Raw genomic sequence first — 20417 nt, 5'->3', positions numbered from 1 at the left:
GTGAAGTGTTTTTCAAACTCTAAACGACTCAGGGGAGGATGAGCAGACAAATGTGTCGCGTGTAGTGTCCTCCAATTGTCTCTCTCTTCCCCTTTACTGTCGATGCCCATCCTTCCCCCCTGCACCCCAAAAGCAATGTACGATTCCCTTAAACTGGTTGTGTTTCCTCAGGCGTTTTATCTGACAGGCAAACGTCTCTCGGCGTCCTCAACATGTCTGATGGGATGATGGAGGTGAGCTTTAGCTTTGGCAGATCATTATTCCATGCTGTAGCACACACCCTCCCAAGCAACCTCATCCTTAGTGCTAGCTTTCACACTGCTCAGACCCAAAAGAAGCGAAGCCAGAACAAGATAAGTGATAATAAACATTTTAAGATCTCAGGAATCGATCGCAAATGTTACAGAAACCCTTCTCAAGGGAAATATGTCCCGTGGTGGTGTTAACAAAAAAAAAAAAAAACAAAAAAACAAAAAACAAAACCGCAACAGATGGCAGATTTCAAATGAATCCTGAGATTTCCGACATCACAGCAGTGTTGATTTATTCATGACTGGCCCGTGTGGGATTTATTTGCAGTGTGTCAGCCCTTGCAAGTGTGTGTGTGTGTGTGTGTGTGTGTGTGTGTGTGTGTGTGTGTGTCTGTGTGTGTGAGGGATGAATGCAGTGTTGTCTTCACAGCTGCATGAGCACACATTCAGTGAGTAAGAGGGGGGCCAATTGAAAACTCCCCCGGTGAGCGTGCCTGCACAGCTAAGGTGCTAATATCTGCTGTGAATGTCAGAACATTTGGAAGGTAATAAAGGCCAGGGCAGAGCGGGTCAGAGCAATAGCAAGCGCCATATGACTACAATGTTCATTGAAACGAAACATCAGCAGCAACTTTAGGTTCCTCAAAACTCAAGGACGGTCTCTTTTATTTGTGATTAGCACCCTGCAGCGTTATTGATTCATTTTTTAATTCAGGAGAGACAAATGTACCGGCTGTCGCTACTTGACTTGCGTTTATTAAGCCCATTCTTCCAAATAAACTGCAGGGAATTCTCGGGGGTCATCTACAAGAGGGAATTGATGAATTTGAAATGGATGGTCTGCACCAAAATGAGCGTCCGTGACTTATTGGTGAACCAGCGCCACGCCTTCTCCAGATGCAATGTGCGTGTGTTCTTCAGGCAAAAGTACTTACACTTTGTCCGTCAGTGGAACTGCTTAGATACTTGTGTAAAAAAAAAAAGAAAAAAAAAACGGCCGGTAAGAGTCGAAGTGCTGATTTGATCCCATCGCTTCAGTTTAAATACAAAAAAAAAGTACATACTGAATGTACTTGAGCGCAAAAGTCAAAAGATTTTTTTTTTTTTTTACTCTGAGTTATAGACATTACCGATTTTGATCACTTGGCCCAACAACCCAAATTTATTCATTTATTTTTCACCTCCTTATACCCATCTTTTTGTTTTTTTTGTTTGTTGTTTTTTGTTTGTCGGGTTGTGGGCTCGAGTGGCTGTTCAAGTGCACTTGTTAAAATGCTTCGCATGCGTCACGATGACGCGGCCACTTTCTATTCAGTCACCTGACCAAATGTGCCGGCTTTAAATTTAGTCGTCAGCTCTCGGGTATTAATAGAACACGATTTGAACCTTTGTGTCTGACATTCACGTGATATTGTAGCGCTGACATGCCTGCGCCGCACACAGATCGGTACTCACACTCTATAGCTAAGAACAAGTGTAGGTATAGTGGTGCCCTGACATGCTTTTCAATCTACAGGTACGGCACACTTATTGATTTTTTTGCTTTGACTTGTGAGCAAAAACATGAGATTTGAGCACTGTATGGTGGCGGTGAAGGTCACAAGGAACAGTTTGGAAGATGGTAAACAATTGAGCTAAAAGATGTTTATTGCAGCTCCAAGTGGAAGTTTACATTCAAACAAAGAGAACAAACACCACATATCGTAGCCTTAAAGTTTGTTTATCATTTTTTGGGGGGGGAGGCTGGAACGGATTAATGGCATTTGCATTCATGTTAGTGGACAAAGGTGATTTGAAATATGAGCGTTGTCAGCAAACAAATTCTTATCTCAAGGCAGCGCTGTTTTTGTCACTCTTCTCTGTTTGCTACCACCCTGGCATACTAGTAATTCATCGAGGCATCTTAAATAATTTCTTTATAGTTTGCCATCGCTCACTTGCAAGGTCCGACCCAGGAAAACATACAACGGTTGAGGGCGTTTCGAAAAGGATTTGAAATTCATCAAAACGGAGCATCAGAAACTACAGGCGTGATTGCACGTATCAACGGTGCATATGTAATCACGCCGTGGTTGTGAGAGCTTCCCAGCTCGCAAAAAAAAAAAAAAAAGGAGCATCAGATAACACAAAAACACCATTAAAATGAATCATTCCGCAGCCGAGAGACAAATTGTACTGCATTAATTACTTGTTTCTCCGAAAAGGAAGGATGTCCACCAATTCAGGGGATGAAAGGGGCATTGAATAAATGATTAGAGAGCGAAAAAGCACGAGCGCTGAAATAGCTGTTTCTTGGTGTGAGAGGACAAATGAAAAGTGTTGTGATTGAGCAGCCAGACCGCGCAAGCGCTAGGAAGCAAAACAAGAATTTTGATCAAAGGCCATGAAACATGGATGCGCTCCAAATAATGTAATGTGGAGAAACTGCTCGCTTGCTGTTGGCAGCAACCACTGGCGGGCTCTGATGCTGCGGGTCCGTTTACTTAATTAATTCTGATTAACCGATTCATCGGCCAATTTCTTTTTGGTCCCTTTATGCTTAGAACATTACAGATATGAATTTGAGCATTTGACTGTTTTACAATATGTTATCCTTTAGTGTTTAACTTTACAACACAGAGAGAACAATTGGCAAAAAAACGGGCAATTCTACAAGATGAGGAGTTTTTAAAGTGAAAAAAAAAGCTTATTGGTGTAACGTCATATGAACAGTTTGATGGGAAGAGAGTCAATACAAATAAATCACTCTGCAATAGATAGAAAGCAAATTCTTTCTCAAGTGGTCAGGTTATTATATAATTATAACGAATAAGAAGATATGAGAAAACGTTCAAATGATCTATCCCGGTTTCATTTTTTTTTTTACTTTGAATATATAAGACTTTTTTTTATGATCGCTGCATGTCCCCAAAATGATTGTGTGAATGATGTTGACTGTATCACTAAGGGCTGTATGGGTCGATTTGTCGACTAAACTGCAATTTTATTATTATTATTTTTTTTTTTTACACTCTTAAATCAAGATTGTATTGAAAGCGATCTGCTTTCGCTCTTACCTCGCAGCTCATTTACTCGTCTATTCACCCGGGAAGGGAGATGATTATGCCAGTGGTGGAAATCAAATCAAAGCTCTCAACCATCTCAAAAGGCTCTTTGACTAGCCTCTGTTTAATTACAGAGGAAGCTGCACGGCATTAAGAAAAAAAATGCTCTTGTGCGAAAACACAAGCAAATTCTGCTGACTTGAATCACCCTCAAGTCATCCACCACCTTATTGACGTGCACCTGTCGCCTCCCAAATGCCTTATCCTGTGACATCTGGCCTATCAACACTGTATCCATCTGCTCTGCATGCGTGCGGGCGTGCGTGCATGTGTGTGTGTGTGTGTGTGTGTGTGTGTGCGTGTGTGTGTGTGTGTGTGTGTGTGTGTGTGTGTGTGTGTGTGTGTGTGCGCGCGCGCCAGGCCACGAGCTTCGTGACCTCCTGTGCGAACAATAAGAACTCTCATTAGTCAGGCTGCTGAGCCAAACACAGTGGGAGAGAGTAACGCAACCTTTTGGGTCGCGGCCCAGACAATAAGCATCTACATATGGACACACACACACACACACAAACACAGGATAAATAAAAACAAAACTGACCTTACAGGACAAGATGATGTCACCTGCTGTAATACAACATTGCAAAATAATTCCTATCATCACGACCACAACAAGAAAGAGTAGATACAATGTACGGTAATTCCAAAAAGCACAGTTCAAAATTTGCAGTCAGTGCCAGGGAATGCCTGTTGGAACAGCTGAACTTGATTTCGGCTTATTCAGAGGACTCCCATTTAACCTGCCCCTGAAAATGTGATGTGAATGATTATAAGTAGGTGTGCACATTTGTGCAACCACATTGCTTCCATTTTTTTTCTTCAGTTGAGCGGTGCAGGTTATTGGTCACGTTAGTGGTTGAAAAAGTTTTGAAATGGTTTATCTATTTATTTTTTTGACAGTAAAATGGCAACCCTTGTGAGGATAAGCGGATCGGAAAATGGATGGAATAAAATGGCATTTGAACAGGGGGTGTGTTGACTTTTTAGATCCACTGTACATTTACAATCCAAAGAGAAAATTCTACAAATTTATCCGCAACATATTCTCTTGATTTAGTGGCATTCGTCATAGTTGCACTGTTTGTATTTTTTTTTTCATCCAATCGTCCGTGTTGCTATGTCAATGTAATCTGCCCATGGCCTTCACAATCACTACCGTTGGCCCATTGAACTTTTCCACTACATTTCCACCCCCCCCCCCCCCCCAAAAAAATTACATTTCAAATTTCTCCTCATTGGGCCGGCCAGAGTTCTGTCCCTCGATTTTTCTTGTTCTCTCATTGGTTAATCAGAGTAAAACAAATTCAACAAGATAACGCAGCATCTGTGGCACACGCATGCACGCGACACATAAAACAAAACCTGACCTTAAGACGACAAGCTGTTGTACAACATGAGTCCGAACATAATCGTCACGACCACAATACAAAGTATAAGAATGACCCTAATTTGTTTTGTGGCTGTTGACATTCTCCCGATTGCCCGCAGTGCTTCCATTTAAAAAGCGTATTAAGGCGAAGGGCTGTTTGAAGGCTGATAGTGACAGAGGCGCATTCAGCTGCTTTTACAAAGCGCACCACTTCGCATTTAGGAGAAGGGGGCGGGGGGTGGGGGGGGGGCTTCAGCAAGCCTCTGATTTGTGATGACTCAGCATGTGCCCCACGGAAAACGGATGGACTGTTTTTGTTTTGAAACCATTTACCTTCAATCAGCCATTTAAAAAAAAAACATTTACCCCAGGAAATACTTATAGCAAGGGATTGGCTGCATTTCCTTCATCAATTATGGCAAGAATGAATAATAAAGTGTTTAATCAATTAGTTGTATCTTAAAACAAATTTGAAAATGTTTACGTACCAAACACATGGAACACGTGAGTTGTACCTTGTTTTCTTGTTACCTGCTTCTACAAAACTATCTTGTTCGTTCAACACAATGTTAATGCTAGTACAAGAAAAGATGGGTATCTGCCATTTTGGTTTGAAGTGGACATTTTAGGGTCAAATCTGATTTATTTATTTTTTTTACGGTCCTTCACAGACATTCTCAAAATGTTATGTACTAGATGGATTGACAATTCAAAACTGTTTTCAACATTGCATGTGGGTGGTTGTGACTCACCATAAAACACCAAACTCATCTCTTGAATTGTTGAAAATTCAGCCCCCGAAGCCCAAGTTTCATTTGGCAACATGAAATTTGGCAGATGTGTTATATGATGACCCACAAAAAAAAAGTCTCAAGAAGCCATGCCTGGAAAGATACAGGAAGTCAGCCAGTTTCATTTGAAGCGGCATTTTAGCCTCCATTCAACGATAAAAACTTCTTGGCAGTTCATCCCATTGATACCAAATTTAGCAGGAAGGGCAATGACTGACTCTTTACAGTAGTGCTCACCCCATTGCCAGCCAATCAAACAACCACTCACACTGAAAAATTTTGTGCCTTCAAGTATGCTAAAATATGTGTTTTTGTCATGTGGGAAGAAGCAGGTACCCGAAGAAAATGAGCTAACCTATCCAAAATTATCAATTCAAGAAACCATTTCAAGATAGCACGTGCATGTTTTTTTTTTTTGGTAAAAAAACTGTCAGCAAAAATATCAACTTTAATTGTGGTTGCCTTCAGCTGCTCTGAGAACTGCTGTGTCTCCCACTTTGGCTTGAGTGAAACTTAGAAGGCTTAAAGTTGCGATGTGAAAAAGTAGCCCGCCGTTAATTACAAACAGAAGTCGGAGAAACCACTTAAGGCTTTAAAACGTCACCATTAAGCAAGATGAGGATCAATAGACTTCAGGGAGAGGGGCCAAAGTATGGACGAATTCAATTTCAAACTGCAGCCAATGTAAAGACAATAAAACAAAGTAAATGGGCCTTGCAGAGAGCACAGCAACGATGCGATTTCAAGCTAACGACTTCATGAGCCACTATGGCAACACGCTTGTTTATAGACGCAATGATTCCATAAGGTGGAAGGTTACCTCGAGCCATAAACCGTTAAAACCTTTAGGCCGGCCCCGCGCGCAATAAAACACTGGCAGACACAGTCTGCCATGAAGCATTTTTTGGGTTGTGGCTTGATGAGTCAAGTGGTGGTTTATGGCCCTGCCGGAAGTGGCGCCTACCTGCATTCAAAACGACACTTAAAGAAATTCAAAATTATATTTGTAGGCCCTACCTGTGGATGAAATAGTGAAATGGCCAGAACACATGTGAGTGCGTCGTGCACATTGCGTCATTGAGTGATCGAATGTGCATTGTAAATTTAAGCGAATCAACCTCAAAATATCGAAGATTAGACTTTTAAAAAGCAAGAATGTGTTGATGTCATCGTATTCATTTACAGAATTCATATCGGTGGCCTCGTCAGGCAGGCATCGGTGAACTTTGCTGGTGCCAGGCTATCGGGCCACTGTTAACGTCGGACCCTCTTAGACAAAGCAGGGATTTCACTTTCAGGCAACAGTGAAATTCGTCGTCATTATCACCGTCACCATCATCCTCATTATCATGGTGATTGTTAGGGAGTAGGGAATGAATGATTCCAAAAGCAGTCGTTCTCTCATTCCATACTACGGAATCACTACAAAGGCATTTTTATATCGTCAGGCCGAAGCTGTATTTTATATAAAAGTATTGTTTTGGCACTATCTTGGTAGTATCTTGGTATCAAGCAACTGCGCTGAACTGTGGGGAGGAACTCAAGAATGTTAAAAATGTGAATAAAAACCCTGTTTATACTCGACAGAATGGATTCATTTCTGTTTTCTAGAGCGAGCATCACCTCAATATAGAAACAAATCTCATGAACCATCGTACGGGAACCCGTGTTCATTTGTGTGGATTTTGATGACGAGGCTTTAGTGCAAAACCTGCACGTTTCATCACTATTGCTTCACTCACGCATCACATTAGTAACTTGGGTGAGCAGACGTCATGTCACCACGATGCAGTCAGTCCAAATGATTCGATGCAGCTGAAAGCTTCAATTGAACCCAACAATTCTTACACTGCTGATGTTGAGCACAACCCTCCTCTCATCGTACGTAGCCCAAAGCCAAGACAGAGGAGCTAAAGAGGATAGTAGCTCCCCCTGGTGTCAGCTGCCTCACAATCTCCAAATGAACACAAGAGGCAAATGTGTCAAACTCAAGGTTTAGGGGCCAAATCTGGCCCGACACATCATTTCAGATGGCCCACTAAAGCAAATCAGGGGTGTATACTTCAAATTTCTCAAGTGCGTTTGTACCTGTCATTTTAATCGTCACCAAATGTCAACATTTTTCTTTAGCCTTAACAGATATTACAAGCGTTTTGCCCACCACCAAATCCCTTCTGAACATGAATTGAACCATGGTAGGTGTATACTTAAGTGCCTTGACATACAAGTGACCTGACGAACGAGTTTTGAGATACAAGCTGTTGTCCGGACAAATTTCTTTGCCTTGACTTGTTACAAGCGCTGGATGGTGGCAGCGACTCAACTCACTTCACAACAAGTAGTTGTTTGTCAGATAGATTTCGGAAAGATTAAATAAAAATGCTCTTTCACTGTCGAACAAAACATAAAACACAAGAGAGTTACACGGCATAATTCAAATAGATTTGGCTTAGACTTGCCCCTGCTAGCTTGATGCTGACAAAAATACAAAATAGCATTGACATGTGAATGACGGGTCCGAGAACCATTTAGGCAAATCATGTATTTAAACATAAGCGGTATTCACAATCATATATTCTTCATCCTCTGCAATAAATGATATTTATTGCACAGTGACTCTTTGTTTGCCTATGACTGTATTATACCGCCACCTAGTTGGCACACCAGAAGGAGCAGCACAATAAATTAATTTAAAGTATTAAATCAAGAAGCACAAACTGTGAAATTCTTTAAATTCAACTCGATTATGTCATTCGCGTATGTTTTCTTAAGTCAGACAAAGTATCGGGTGTCGTTTTTCTCATTAAAGAAAGCACATTCACATTTTTTGGGTGGGGGGGACGTTGTTTTGCAATGCTGCGGAACAGATTATTTGAGATATCAGTGTTTTTAATGAGTATCAATCAAAAAAAAAAAAGTAAGGTGAAGCTTTAGTGGCTAATTCCAAAGAAAAGTGCCTTACCTCCTCCACGGTGAGGGGCATGCAGATGCGGTACTCCTTCATCAACATAGTCTTGAGCGTAAAATGTTGTTCCCGTTAAAAAGCACACTTGCGTCCGACTCGTCAAGCTTCAAGTGAATCTGTCCCGTCGAAATCATTCATTGAGAGGAACGAAAGCCATTTTTTTGCTCTCCTCCGCTCCCAAAGACGCTGTAAAGTTCACAGATGCCACCCTGATCATGGGCTCACTTTTATGGTCCTCCCGCTGGAGATCCGCCGAGTGGCAAGTGAGGCCAAAACTTCCAGAACTGTAAATTGTAGGAGCACCAGCAAACGGCGACTCGCAACCACTCCGTTTGTAGAAGTCCACTCCTCCGCTGCGTCCGCGGCAGCTCCGAGCAGCAAAAGAACGCGGCGGTCTGAACTGAAGCGACGCCGTCAAGTTGTAGTGAGTGGGGAAGGCAGAACAAGAAGTACAAAAATCAGATTTTCACAATAAATAATCGTGTTGCTTTTCAACGCTCGCTAAGGGAACGCATCTCGTTTTAGAGTAGCGCTTTTCATCGTATGAAAGATTAACGCACGCGCGTCTTTAAACCTGTGTTAATTTCTTCGTGGTCGATTTGTGTAACTTCCAGTATAGTTGTATTTTGGAAACCGAGACAGGAAGCTTTCACAGGCGTTTTTTTTTCGAATCAGTGCTGGTATGGCTTCATGACCTCAATGATTTAAAAGTCATAAACGGGATTTGAACGTAATTGAAAACGCAACAAATGAACACATTTAATACACTTTGAGGAGTTTTACATTTCGTCACACAATGAGGAGTTTTACATTTCATCTGAATCCTTGAATAAAATAATCGTAATAAAAATACGTCAGTCGTGTTAGTGTTTTTGTACTGTGCTTCAAAACAAAAACGTAGTGCTGATAAAAATGAACTCATGTACGTTTTAACGCTTCTTCTCACGTCTGCTTGAAATGTATCTAAAGGGAGCTGACCTTGGTCCTGAAATTTCGCCATAATTCACTTTACCGTATGTTAAAAAAAGCAAGCCTAGAAGCCGGAATGCATTTCAAAACGAATTCGTAGTGTATGTCATCAATTAAAGTAAGAACTCATTCGAAATTACAGACCGCAATAACCTTCAAGGTTTCATATCCATCTCAATATTAATCAAATTCCAGATGTTTTCGTGCTCTTACAGCGGAAGGTTGAAAATCTCATTTGTACTAAATGGTAGGTTCGATGCAAAGTTTATTTTTCCATAATAGCTCAACACAGCAGTGGTAAACGAATTGGTGAAAAAAAGCCAATGTATGTATGCTTGACACGACCTTTTCCTTTGTATAATTCTGGAAACAAGTACTGTATATGCTTGTTAAGATTAAATATTAATACTGACATCTTTGAAATGTATGGTAGTAAAAACAGATTCATGTCCCATCCATCCTTTAAGTAAGTGCATGCAGTTTTTTTCAATGGCATATGTCACGACAGAGCTGTTCTTCAGTGTGAGACAAGCCTGAAAGAACACGAAAAACATGTTCCACCAATTTACTCAAATTGAATATCTCATAATTTAAAAACAGTTTGTATTTCTCTCCTTGTCTTACTCGTCCCTCCGAGAGACCGTTTAAAACAAGATGAAGTAAAATAAGCTCGGATAAGATACCACGACATAGTATAGCTGCACACAACACAGTAGATTGTAGAAAACAACAACAATAAAGTAATAGAATACAAGTGGATTGCTATTAATTCACTCCAGGCCACGCAAAAAAACCCCACAATTTTGTTGTGTGATTTATGAGAAAGAAAAATAGCAGTTTTGTATAAAAACATATTGAACGAGCATGGAAAGAAACTGGTTTCATCGTTAATGTACAGTACTATACGTACTGTAGTATTCGTATATTCATATACAGTATTGGATGTGTGCATTCAAGGGGCGTGGCCTAGTGTGCGGCATGAGCAGGTGGAGTTTGCTCGGCTGGTTAGTTTGCTTCTGAGTGTCTGGATGTGAGTTGTGTTCAACAGCAGCTGTAAATTGGAACTACTGAACTGTACTGTCATGTAGAGTTAATGAATTATTTCTTCTTTTTCAAAAAAAAAAAAAAAAAACAAATCTTCAAACTATATAGTAGTTGGCGGCCATTTTATTAGAAATGGTTCCAACAAACTACCGCTATAACGTCCAAATTTGTTATTTCCCTCGAGGTTGAAATGTACACAGTGAGTGCTTGTGTGTGTGTGTGTGTGTGTGTGTGTGTGTGTGTGTGTGTGTGTGTGTGTGTGTGTGTGTGTGTGTGTGTGTGTGCGCGCTTGTGTGTCATCTTCACCCCGGAGCGAGCCACTCAACCAATCATATTAAGAAGGAAGCAAGTAATTCGTTTTAATAATAGATTGCAACGTAACCATTTGGTAGGCTATGCCTTTCTAGTCAAATAACAGTTGTGTTGTTGCACTTGACACAAATGAGATGAGGATGATCGAAATGGTTATGTTTTATTTATCTTGCAAAATTTCATTGCATTGAAAAATCATCAATAAGTCAAGAGTTGAAGTGGCAGTAAAATTGGCCAAAATTCAGATGTGGGAAGCAAGGCAAGAAACTATTTGCATCACTTTTTTTTGTTCATTTGTCATTTAGATGTTATGAATTGCCTGGTAGCTTGAATTTTATCCTCCCAACTTTCTGTCTGAAACATTCCCAAGCCAAATAGTTCAGAACTTTAATACCTTTTGTTTCTTAGTTTCTCAACCCAGCGACCTTGTGTAATAAAATGCATTCGGACGAGTGTTTCTGCATATTTTTGGAACGTGGGAGGAACATCTCACCCAAGCACCAGAGAACCATACAAACTCCACACAGAGAGGCCAAAATTAAAATTCTAACATTGGCTGTTGCAGAGATGACGGACCAAATGTGTATAATCATTATATAAAGAAACCTTCAGCTGAATCAAACTGTTTTAAAACGTGATCATAAAACGTAAGGGCTAAAACTATTGTGCAAACTCAGGACAGATTTCTGGCAGCTGTAATTGACATTTTGCAGATCTGGACACATGAGGGCGCCATGCTCTCGCAAAGAATTGACTGTAGCTGATGGATCCTTTAGTTGTGCAAATGTTAAGTCTCATACGCGTTGTTTTCATAAGTAGAAGAAAAGGTCCGATTTTTTTCCCATAAAAAGAAATTTTATATACAGTATATATATATATATATATTTCTGAACCGCTTCATCCTCACAAGGGTCGCGGGGTTCAGAGTTCAATCAGCCTGCCATGCATATTTTTAGAATGTGGGAGGAAACCGGAGTACCCAGAGAAAACCCATGCAAGCCCGAGGAGAACATGCAAACTCCACACAGGGAGGCCGGAGCTGGAATTGAACCTGGTACCTCTGCAATGTGAGGTCGACGTGCTAACCACTGGCCCATATACACCCAAAAAAAAAAAAAATCACACAAAAACGAAAATTTTACATATATATATAATTGTATAAAAAATTATATGATATAAAAAATTCATTAACATGTTTATACTGAGGCACACTTGCTGAATTAAGAAAATAAAGCTGCATTTCTCCGAAACGATTGCTGTGCAGCTGGGTGAGCATGTGCTGCAAAAAACACAATGAAGCTTATCGCACATTAACGCCTCGCTAGATTTAATTGATAGTTTTGATCATCTGACTCCCACACAGACGGCAAATTAAAGTGCGACAAATAGATATCTTGCATGACTTCCTTAGTTACCGCAAGGCAACACCTGTAATTGGACGGCGTGCCCCCCTGCCACCCGCCCCCTCTCCCCGATGATACCTGGTACAGTTTGGCCGGCACATTCCGATCGGCTGTCACACAGCCGCGCACACAAACAAACAGCGTGTGTTCCGGCTGGTGGCGGCGAGGAGAAGCTGTTGCTAAGAGACCTGCCTTTCTCGCCTCTCCACATCATTAGCTGGCCTTTAACGTCCGTCACTTCCCCGCTGCCGCTCTGTTACCGTGCAGAAAGCGCCTCGTCTCTCAGCACGTTCCATAGCAGACGAGACTAAATTAATAAGGGGCCTGCCTTATTGGTGGCATCAGGCAAAAAGAGGGAAGGGGCGGGGGGTGGGGGGGGCGCACTGGCTAAAGGTGGATGTGGCCGATCGGCTTAATAATGGCATGACATCCAGAGAAAGAGGTGTGTGTGTGTGTGTGTGTGTGTGTGAGGTGTGTGGGTTCTTTTTTTGTTTCGCTTGATGTCACACTACTCGGACGACTGTGGAAAACAAGCCTGAGAGCTACTGTAAGTAGTACTTAATTGTAGAAATACTGTACGTTTCAGGTTTTGGGGGTGTGTGGCGAGAATGGTGTCACATGCATTGGTATAGCTGCTTTAGAGTGCCTCGTTGTAGGCCACGAGTGTATGCACGTCACACAGAAACTATAAGAAGAGCGAGGATGCAGGAAACATTTTTCCCGAAGTAACACTTGACAGCCAGTGTGTGGAAAGTGTCTTTAGGTTCTCATGGCTGCTTTAGAGTCCTTCGTTGTTGGCCGCGAGTGCACGCACAAAAAGAGAGAGACAGAAGAGCAAGCAGGGGGGATTTTTTTTTTTTGTGCAACTTGACAGCCAGTATGTCGAGTGTGTATCCTAACAAAGACATAAAAGCATGTGAACACACACACACACACACACACACACATACACACACACACACACACACACGCACACATGCACATGCTCACATTCAGCAAAAACTCGCAAAAAAATCACACAAAAACGAAAATCATTTCACGCTTAAAAATAACTCACATTCCTAAAAACTCAGTCATGAAAACAGAACTCAACAACACACCTCTTGCACATAAATCAAATCAAAAACCTCTCACTCACTCCAAAATTTTCTCGCACTCATCCAAGAAACCTCACACTTGCCAAACACCTCTCATGCTGAGAAAAAGTCACGCAAACTGAATCCCCGCACACACACACACACACACACACACACACACACACACACACACACACACACACACACACACACACACACACACACACACACACACAAATCTACACTGCCGCCCCAACTCCTGAAAAACCTTGCACACATTAAAAAAAAAAAAAAATCCTCACAGTCACTATAAAAAACTCAAATCACCAAAAAGACATTTGACTTTCAGAAAGAAATTCACTCACTCCAAAAAACACACTCCTACACTCACATCTGAAAGACCGCTCAAACATCCAAAAATCAGCACTAAAAGACCTCCCACTCACACAAGAAACGTCTCACCTCTCACACTCACTAATAAAAATCCCTCTCTCACACAAACAAGTTTTGTTATTCAGCAACGGGGCGAGGGCGGAACTTGCATGGGTGAGCCAATCAGCGTCCCAGATGTGAGATGGAATCCAATTCTTTTTTTATATATCAAGTACTGTACATGACAAAGTGGTGGCAAAAAATCAAGGCCGCCAATCCGCATCAATCAACTGCTAGAGCTCCAACTCGGAAACTTTATCTCCGGTCCAAAATATGAAAGATCAATATTTCATAAAAAGCCAGCCAAGAAAATCAAGCGACGAAGTGGCATCTGACTTGCTGCCATCCCCGCCGTTACCATGGCGATGCAATCCACCTCTTTGATTTGCTTACACTCCAAACATGCATGAAGGGAAGTTGAACAGATGAGTTTGGAAGCGGCTCGTTTTGCAGTCGAGCGAGTTATCGGACATCCGAAGATTGTCTCCTGCATAATGGATTAGCAAATCTCAGTTTACTGTCAGTGGAGAGTGATTACTTTTTTTTCCCCTTTCATTATTTTTCTTTTTTTTTTTTTTTGAGGCTATCCCATCTTGAGGCTCAGCTTTCAGTTCCACTTGCAGATTAAATGACAACTGCTCAGTAACGCAAGTGTGATGGTGTGATGTTTGTCACGCAGACGAGAGTGAAATGTGTTTGGTTCAGTTGCGTGTGTGTGTGTGTGTGTGTGTGTGTGTGTGTGTGTGTGTGTGTGTGTGCGCGTGTGTGCGCGCGCGCGCGCGTATGAAGCGTCTAACACAGAGCGTCACAGTGGTCATCACACATTTTGGGTGCGCTTATCATTCCTTCTCTCCCCCCAGCCCAATTCTTCGCCCCTCTAAGCTGCTGCCTTCACGTCACTATGGCGACAGTGGTTGCTGTACATCGCTTAGTTCAGAGCAAGCAGCACTTCGGCGCATAGAATTTGTGTACGCTTGTTTGAAAAAGAGGCTGCCAGTTCCAGTTGAAGTTTACCGTCAAAGAGAAATGACACATTCTGCATTTAAGGCAACCACAAAGCATTTAACGTCTACTTTTTTAATGCTAATGCTGAAGAAAAGTGCGGTGGATATTTGAGTAGAAACGGTTGAGCAGCACATGTAAACAGACAATATAACAATAATCTCTGGCATATTTTCTTTATCCTCTGTGAAGAATGATTACTATTAATAATATGTTTTCAGGCTTCATTTAAAAAAAATGATTAATTTTATAATTCGGCTTCACTTCCTGCTGTCGGTTGAAATTGACGTCACAGTGCCCTTGGACTCGCATTGCAAACGTCACGTGTCACTTGTTTTCTGGGTTTGGTCACGTGCTACTTACTGGGGGCGCATAAAACATTATTACAAAGGAAGCTTTTGACTTGTGACCTACTTTCGTCCAGGAATAATCTTGTGCTTCATTCTACTTTCAGTTTTGTTTTGTAACATGGTTATCTCAAAAATTCATGGCTCATAACATTGGTCAACTATTTTTTTAGAATTTTTTTTCGTAATTTTAGAAACCTACTCTTATTTCTTCCCTTTTAACCGTTTTGAAAGTATTCTGTGACACACAATGTGTCTAAAACGTACATGCTAACATTTGGCTCCGTCCAGTTATGGAGCCTGCACTCAAACTTAAAGGGCGGGCTTAATGAGCAACAGCGTGACATCTAATCAAAAGTTTGATCAGGAAATGTGCACGAAAAAGGCACTAGTAGCAAACAAGTGAGAGGTGCGTCTGAAGCAGGAGGAGAAGCAAAGGGTTAATTAAAAGAATCCTCGAGGGCAATGAGTTAACTCCCCATGCTGCCTGCATCTTGTTGAAAGGGAAATTTCCTTCCCCTAATATGAGTCGAGCCGACTGCAAACACGGAGAGCACAGCAGGATTCAAGAGCTTTTTGTTCTCCGATAGTGAACAAAAAAAAAAGGTTCTGATTGGTTGTCACTGAGGTGGTCGTGACCTTTAAAGTTGAACGTGCACTTTTGTTGCCGCGATGGAAATGGACAGTTACTTGGCCGTGCAATTATTAGGGCACATTGGTTTTGAATGGAAAGGCCATGAATCGGTTTCAGCTTACCCAAAAATAGCCCTAAAAAATAATGCACTTTCTAAAAACATGCAACAGGACAAAATGAATGTACAGAATGTGACAGTTTTTGCCACTTTTTTTTTCTTCAATTTAATGGAGAGCGTGCTGCTCCTTCTGTTGTGCACATTGTGGCCAATGGGGGACAGTATAATACAGACAGTGTTTCTACTGTTACTTTAAAAAGTAACTTTATTTTACAGACTTGTGACTTTAAAAGTAACTTAGTTAAGTTACTGATTAATTGATTTTTAAAGTTACAATTTAGTTCAATTCAACAGATGAAGGCAACCCTACTTAAGGTAAAACTGACAACCAGTTGCTTTTTTTAAGTAAAAATAAAGACAACCTTTTTGGCTTAACATAAGCAATTATTTTTTTATTTAAAAGTTGTTATGATTTTACTTATATACCATATAAACAGCAACATGTTTTTATACCCCCCCAAAAATTGTCATTTTGTTCACTTGACATAAATATGTCCTACAAATATCATACAGTCACAAAGCATTGCGGGTCCTCTTTCAGTTTGAATGTGTTTTCTTTGATATCAATGTCGGGTTTCTGAAGCTAGATCAAGCTTTGTTGAAAGCACAGCGTATGCACCGTATTCTCTTGCGCTGACACAAACTCATAATAGTGACCCGGGTTTCTAGCTGGAAAACATAAATCCCTCTCCTTCCTCGATTGTTCCTTGCCTGTGGTCAAAATGTGACATGGGGCAAAACGTGATGTCACTCTCCCAGGCGGGAATGCAAATTGTGAAGTCCCAGAATGCTTCACTTCGAGCTGTAAACACGACAGTTGCCCCTTCTCATGTGTTTTGCAACGTACGGTTGTTTGACGTGTCTATCTATGAAAGGGGGCTCCTCCTGCATTTTATTATTTCTTAATCATTAGTTCTGTTCCACAAATACACGCCAGGGAAAACCATGATTGAAAAATATGTGATTCCTATTGGAGTGTGACAAAACGACACTCACTCCTGAACCCAAGAGGCAGTTATCAACACTAAAACCACCTACTGACTGAATGGTAAATGACACAAAGTTTTCTGTGAAATGGTTATCATCCTTTTTAATTGTGATCTTGCAACGTCGCTGTTGTCAGATTACTTCACTGAGAAAAGTAACGCGACACATTGTCGTAACTGTGAAATATAGATTTGTTCAAGTAACGTGTTACTTTCTTACGCGTTACCGCTATCATTGATAGAGAAGTGTTTCATAACTGAACTCAATAAGTCTCGATTTTCTGATGAAAGCTTCAGCCACTCTCCGTTGAAAAAAAAATGTCCAAAAGCACATAAACAACTTTGCGTGCGGTGCATATTGAAAGCGGATGGAGCCACGCAACTGATTTCAGTAGAGTGCGGTCCTCTTTCTCCGGCATTAGAAAAAGAGATGCCAAATCTCATTGGGAGCACCTGATGTGCAGCTCAATTAGCCCTTCATTTCCTTATTTTGGATGCATTTTCGCAGTCAGTGACAAATACACCTTGACGTTCTCACAAATAGCAAGCTTTCGCGCGAGCGAGTGCTGTATATGTAACGTTGCCGACTTTCCGCTTTGCAATTCAAATTGGCTCTGAAATTACATTTGCATGTGCCGAGTTGTCATGCAGAGTGTCGGCAGGTGGGTGGTGGTGATGGCGATGATGGTGCGTGCGTGCGTGCGTGCGGTGGGGGCGATAGCATCCATCTCCGCATCCCAACCACTTTGTTGTCTTTGTAGCTGGGCAAAGTCCTTCACCTGCAGCAGCTCCACTGAGTGATAGCTGGCTATGTAATGTTTCAGGGAGAATCAGACAGTCTTTCGAGTCACATTTTTATCACTTCAGTTGAGTTTGTGAAGTTATATTTCTTTTTAGGTCTTGGAAAAACACAAAATTCAAAATTTGTGTTCTTCCTATTGCTTTCCCGTCTTTTCCATTGCTAGCGCACACGTTTGTTAGCCCATGCGTGGTGTCAGGTCAGTTTGTGCTTGCGTGTTATTGAGGCTCTGCTAGCAAATGCTACAAAACAGCAGGCAAAAACCACTTCTGAGAGAAAACATCGACTAAAGAGGGCAAAAAACAATGAGGATGCAGTTAAAAGTTAAATGACCATCATTTTTATTCTTTACTCTTTTCTTTGTTTTTTACATTATGCACAACTGTCATTTATTGTGCAATAATCTAATTGTAACATGTATTTGTTCCATATTTTGATGCATTTTTATGCTTTAGAAAACATTTCTGTCAGATTTTTTTGGGGGGCTTGGAACGGATTAGGGCATTTCCATGGAAAACGCGACTCTACTTACAACATTTTCTAGTTAAGAAATTTCTTCCAGAACCAATTAATTTTGTAAGTAGTTGTAACACTGGATATTAAAATAAGAAAAAACAAGTTGATATGCTTCACACAAAAAAAAAAATATCTGGGATGCGCATCGGCTAAAAATCTATCAGGGGAACATTAAGCTCTGTATTATATATAGAGTGCATGGTTAGTGTATTACATATAAATGTAAGACATGTGCCGGTGCACTGCATTTCTACCGAATGCAACCACGAGTGAGCATTTAACATGCAGTACTTTCCACACTCTATGAGGAGGTTTGAATCCACACATTTGACACCACACCGGCTACTAAATCCTCTAAATCCAGAAGAAGTTGAGTGTGCAAACCCACAAGTGCATCCTCTGTGGAGAAACGTACGCCAGAAGTCACTCAGCCAGTGTGACCTTTTCACCGCGCTCTCCTTTTTTCGCTACCGTCGGGTCTTGCTCCCATGCCGTCACCATGGCGACCCCCCAAAAAAAGGATCCCTTTCCAAAGAGGAAGCCGTGTCTAGAGATGTTTTCAAATGAAGATTGCGAAAACTTTGCCTGTACTTACAGTATGTTCTTTGCTCCCACACTTTGCCCGTGAATGAGTCACAAAAGGCCTGCATGATGGAGATGAGTGCTTTTAGTCAGCCAGCGAGTGGGAAAATATTCCACAATCATCATTCAAAGAGTGCAATTAGCATCAGCTTTATTTTTCTATTTGGTAGTCCAACCTGAATGCAAACCACCTCTGCTTGCTTTTTTTTTGGACTTGTTTCATCTCATTCTTGCCTCCATGGTAACACCCGCAAAGAAATGAAAACAAATGAAAAGAAAAAGCATTAATGAGTAAATCTTTGACAAGGTCAATATGTTCCGTAACTCAATTCACGTGAGTTCAAAATAATTGAGCCACTGATCAGTAGTATCATTTTCAGTTTGTCTCGGTGACCACAAATCATATCATGTAATCTTTGCATGTGGTGTTCCCCAGAGATCCATTCTTGAACCTCTCCTGTTTAACTTACACATGCTCCCACTTGTTTCTTTACTGCAACAGCATAACATATCACATCATTCATGAGCTGATGACATACAATTATACGTATCTGTTTCTGCTAACCACTTGAGGATCTCATCCAGTCCAACACTGAATGACAGAGAATTTTCTCCAATTTAATGAGGACAAAAGTGAAATATTGTGGGCAGCCCCATAGGCTCTGAGGCATCATGTTTCATCGCCGTTGACTCCTGTTTCTATAAAACCCAGTGAAACGAATCACAATAAAGTCAATAAAAATGCAGGTCATGGCAGCTGAAGTCTTATCACTTCCAATTCCTAAGTAATACAATCACCCATCCACCCATTCATTTTCTAATCCGCTTATCCTCACGAGGGTCACGGGAGTGCTGGAGCCTATCCCAGCTCTCTTCGGGCACTAGGCGGGGTACACTCTGAACTGCTTGACAGCCAATCGAAGGGCACACGTAGACAAACAACCATTCGCACTCAAAGAGCTATGCATGTTTCTGGAATGTGGGAGGAAACCGGAGTACCCGGGGAAAACCCACACAGGCACAGGGAGAACATGCAAAATCCACACAGTAAGACCGGAATTGAACCCTGCACCTCTGCACTGTGAGGTGGGCATGCTAACCACTCGTCCACCATGCTACCCCCGATATAATGTGACGCACGCTTAATTTTTAATAGAAGAGTGGAAACAATTCATAAAAATAATTGACCAGAGCAGCTTTTCTCTGGCAGGCCACAGCCTCTGTGATGATGCAGTGTGACCTCTAATCATATTTGCCTTACTGCCTTCTGTGCTTTGCCGTTATGCAATATATATAAAAGCTTAATGGTGCTGCGAAAATCTATTTTCCACAAGATTGGAGCAAAGTAACGCCTCCGCTCCTGTCATTCATAACAATTGTTTCTTTTGCGTGTGTGTGTGTGTGTGTGTGTGTGTGTGTGTGTGTGTGTGTGTGTGTGTGCGCGTTTTTCTGCAATGATTTCTTGACCTTTTCCGCTGCCTTGCGTTGATTGCGAAAACAGTTTTGGATTAGTAATTTGCATTAAAAGCTTTGAACATTTCCACTTGTCCGATTGCCTCCGGCATCAGCATGAGTGAACCTTTGTATTTTGGCGTGTTGTATTGATGCCATTTGAACTAAATTGCTCACGTAATATACTCAAATAGATGCTATTATTGTTGGCATTTGTTGTAGCTTGTGAGACTGGTTTGACTCAAGTGGCTGAATTTGAAGTTTGTTT

General features: G+C 41.3%; 1 protein-coding gene and 1 long non-coding RNA gene across 3 annotated transcripts in view; one reads left to right on the top strand and one right to left on the bottom strand.

Moving 5' to 3' along the window:
• Positions 1-14353, bottom strand: part of pitpnc1a (phosphatidylinositol transfer protein cytoplasmic 1a) — a 42906-nt gene extending 28553 nt beyond the window's left edge. The window contains exon 1 of one of the 2 annotated variants that reach the window (XM_019889919.1): positions 14090-14353. In XM_019889919.1, coding sequence (XP_019745478.1) covers positions 14090-14206 — 117 coding nt within the window. In that variant the 5' untranslated portion in view covers positions 14207-14353. Of the gene's footprint in view, positions 1-8474; positions 9180-14089 lie in introns of those variants that run through there. The other variant, XM_019889920.1, reaches the window with a different exon arrangement.
• The window catches only part of LOC109527812 (uncharacterized), a 49921-nt gene that overhangs the window by 24922 nt on the left and 4582 nt on the right, over positions 1-20417 (top strand). The window lies entirely within an intron of this gene.

The sequence above is a fragment of the Hippocampus comes genome, unplaced genomic scaffold (genome assembly GCF_001891065.2).
Source record: "Hippocampus comes isolate QL1 unplaced genomic scaffold, H_comes_QL1_v1.1 scaffold326, whole genome shotgun sequence".
Taxonomy (NCBI): domain Eukaryota; kingdom Metazoa; phylum Chordata; class Actinopteri; order Syngnathiformes; family Syngnathidae; genus Hippocampus; species Hippocampus comes.
The sequence above is the reverse complement of the archived record's forward strand: the minus strand, read 5'-3'. Positions and strand labels throughout refer to the sequence as shown.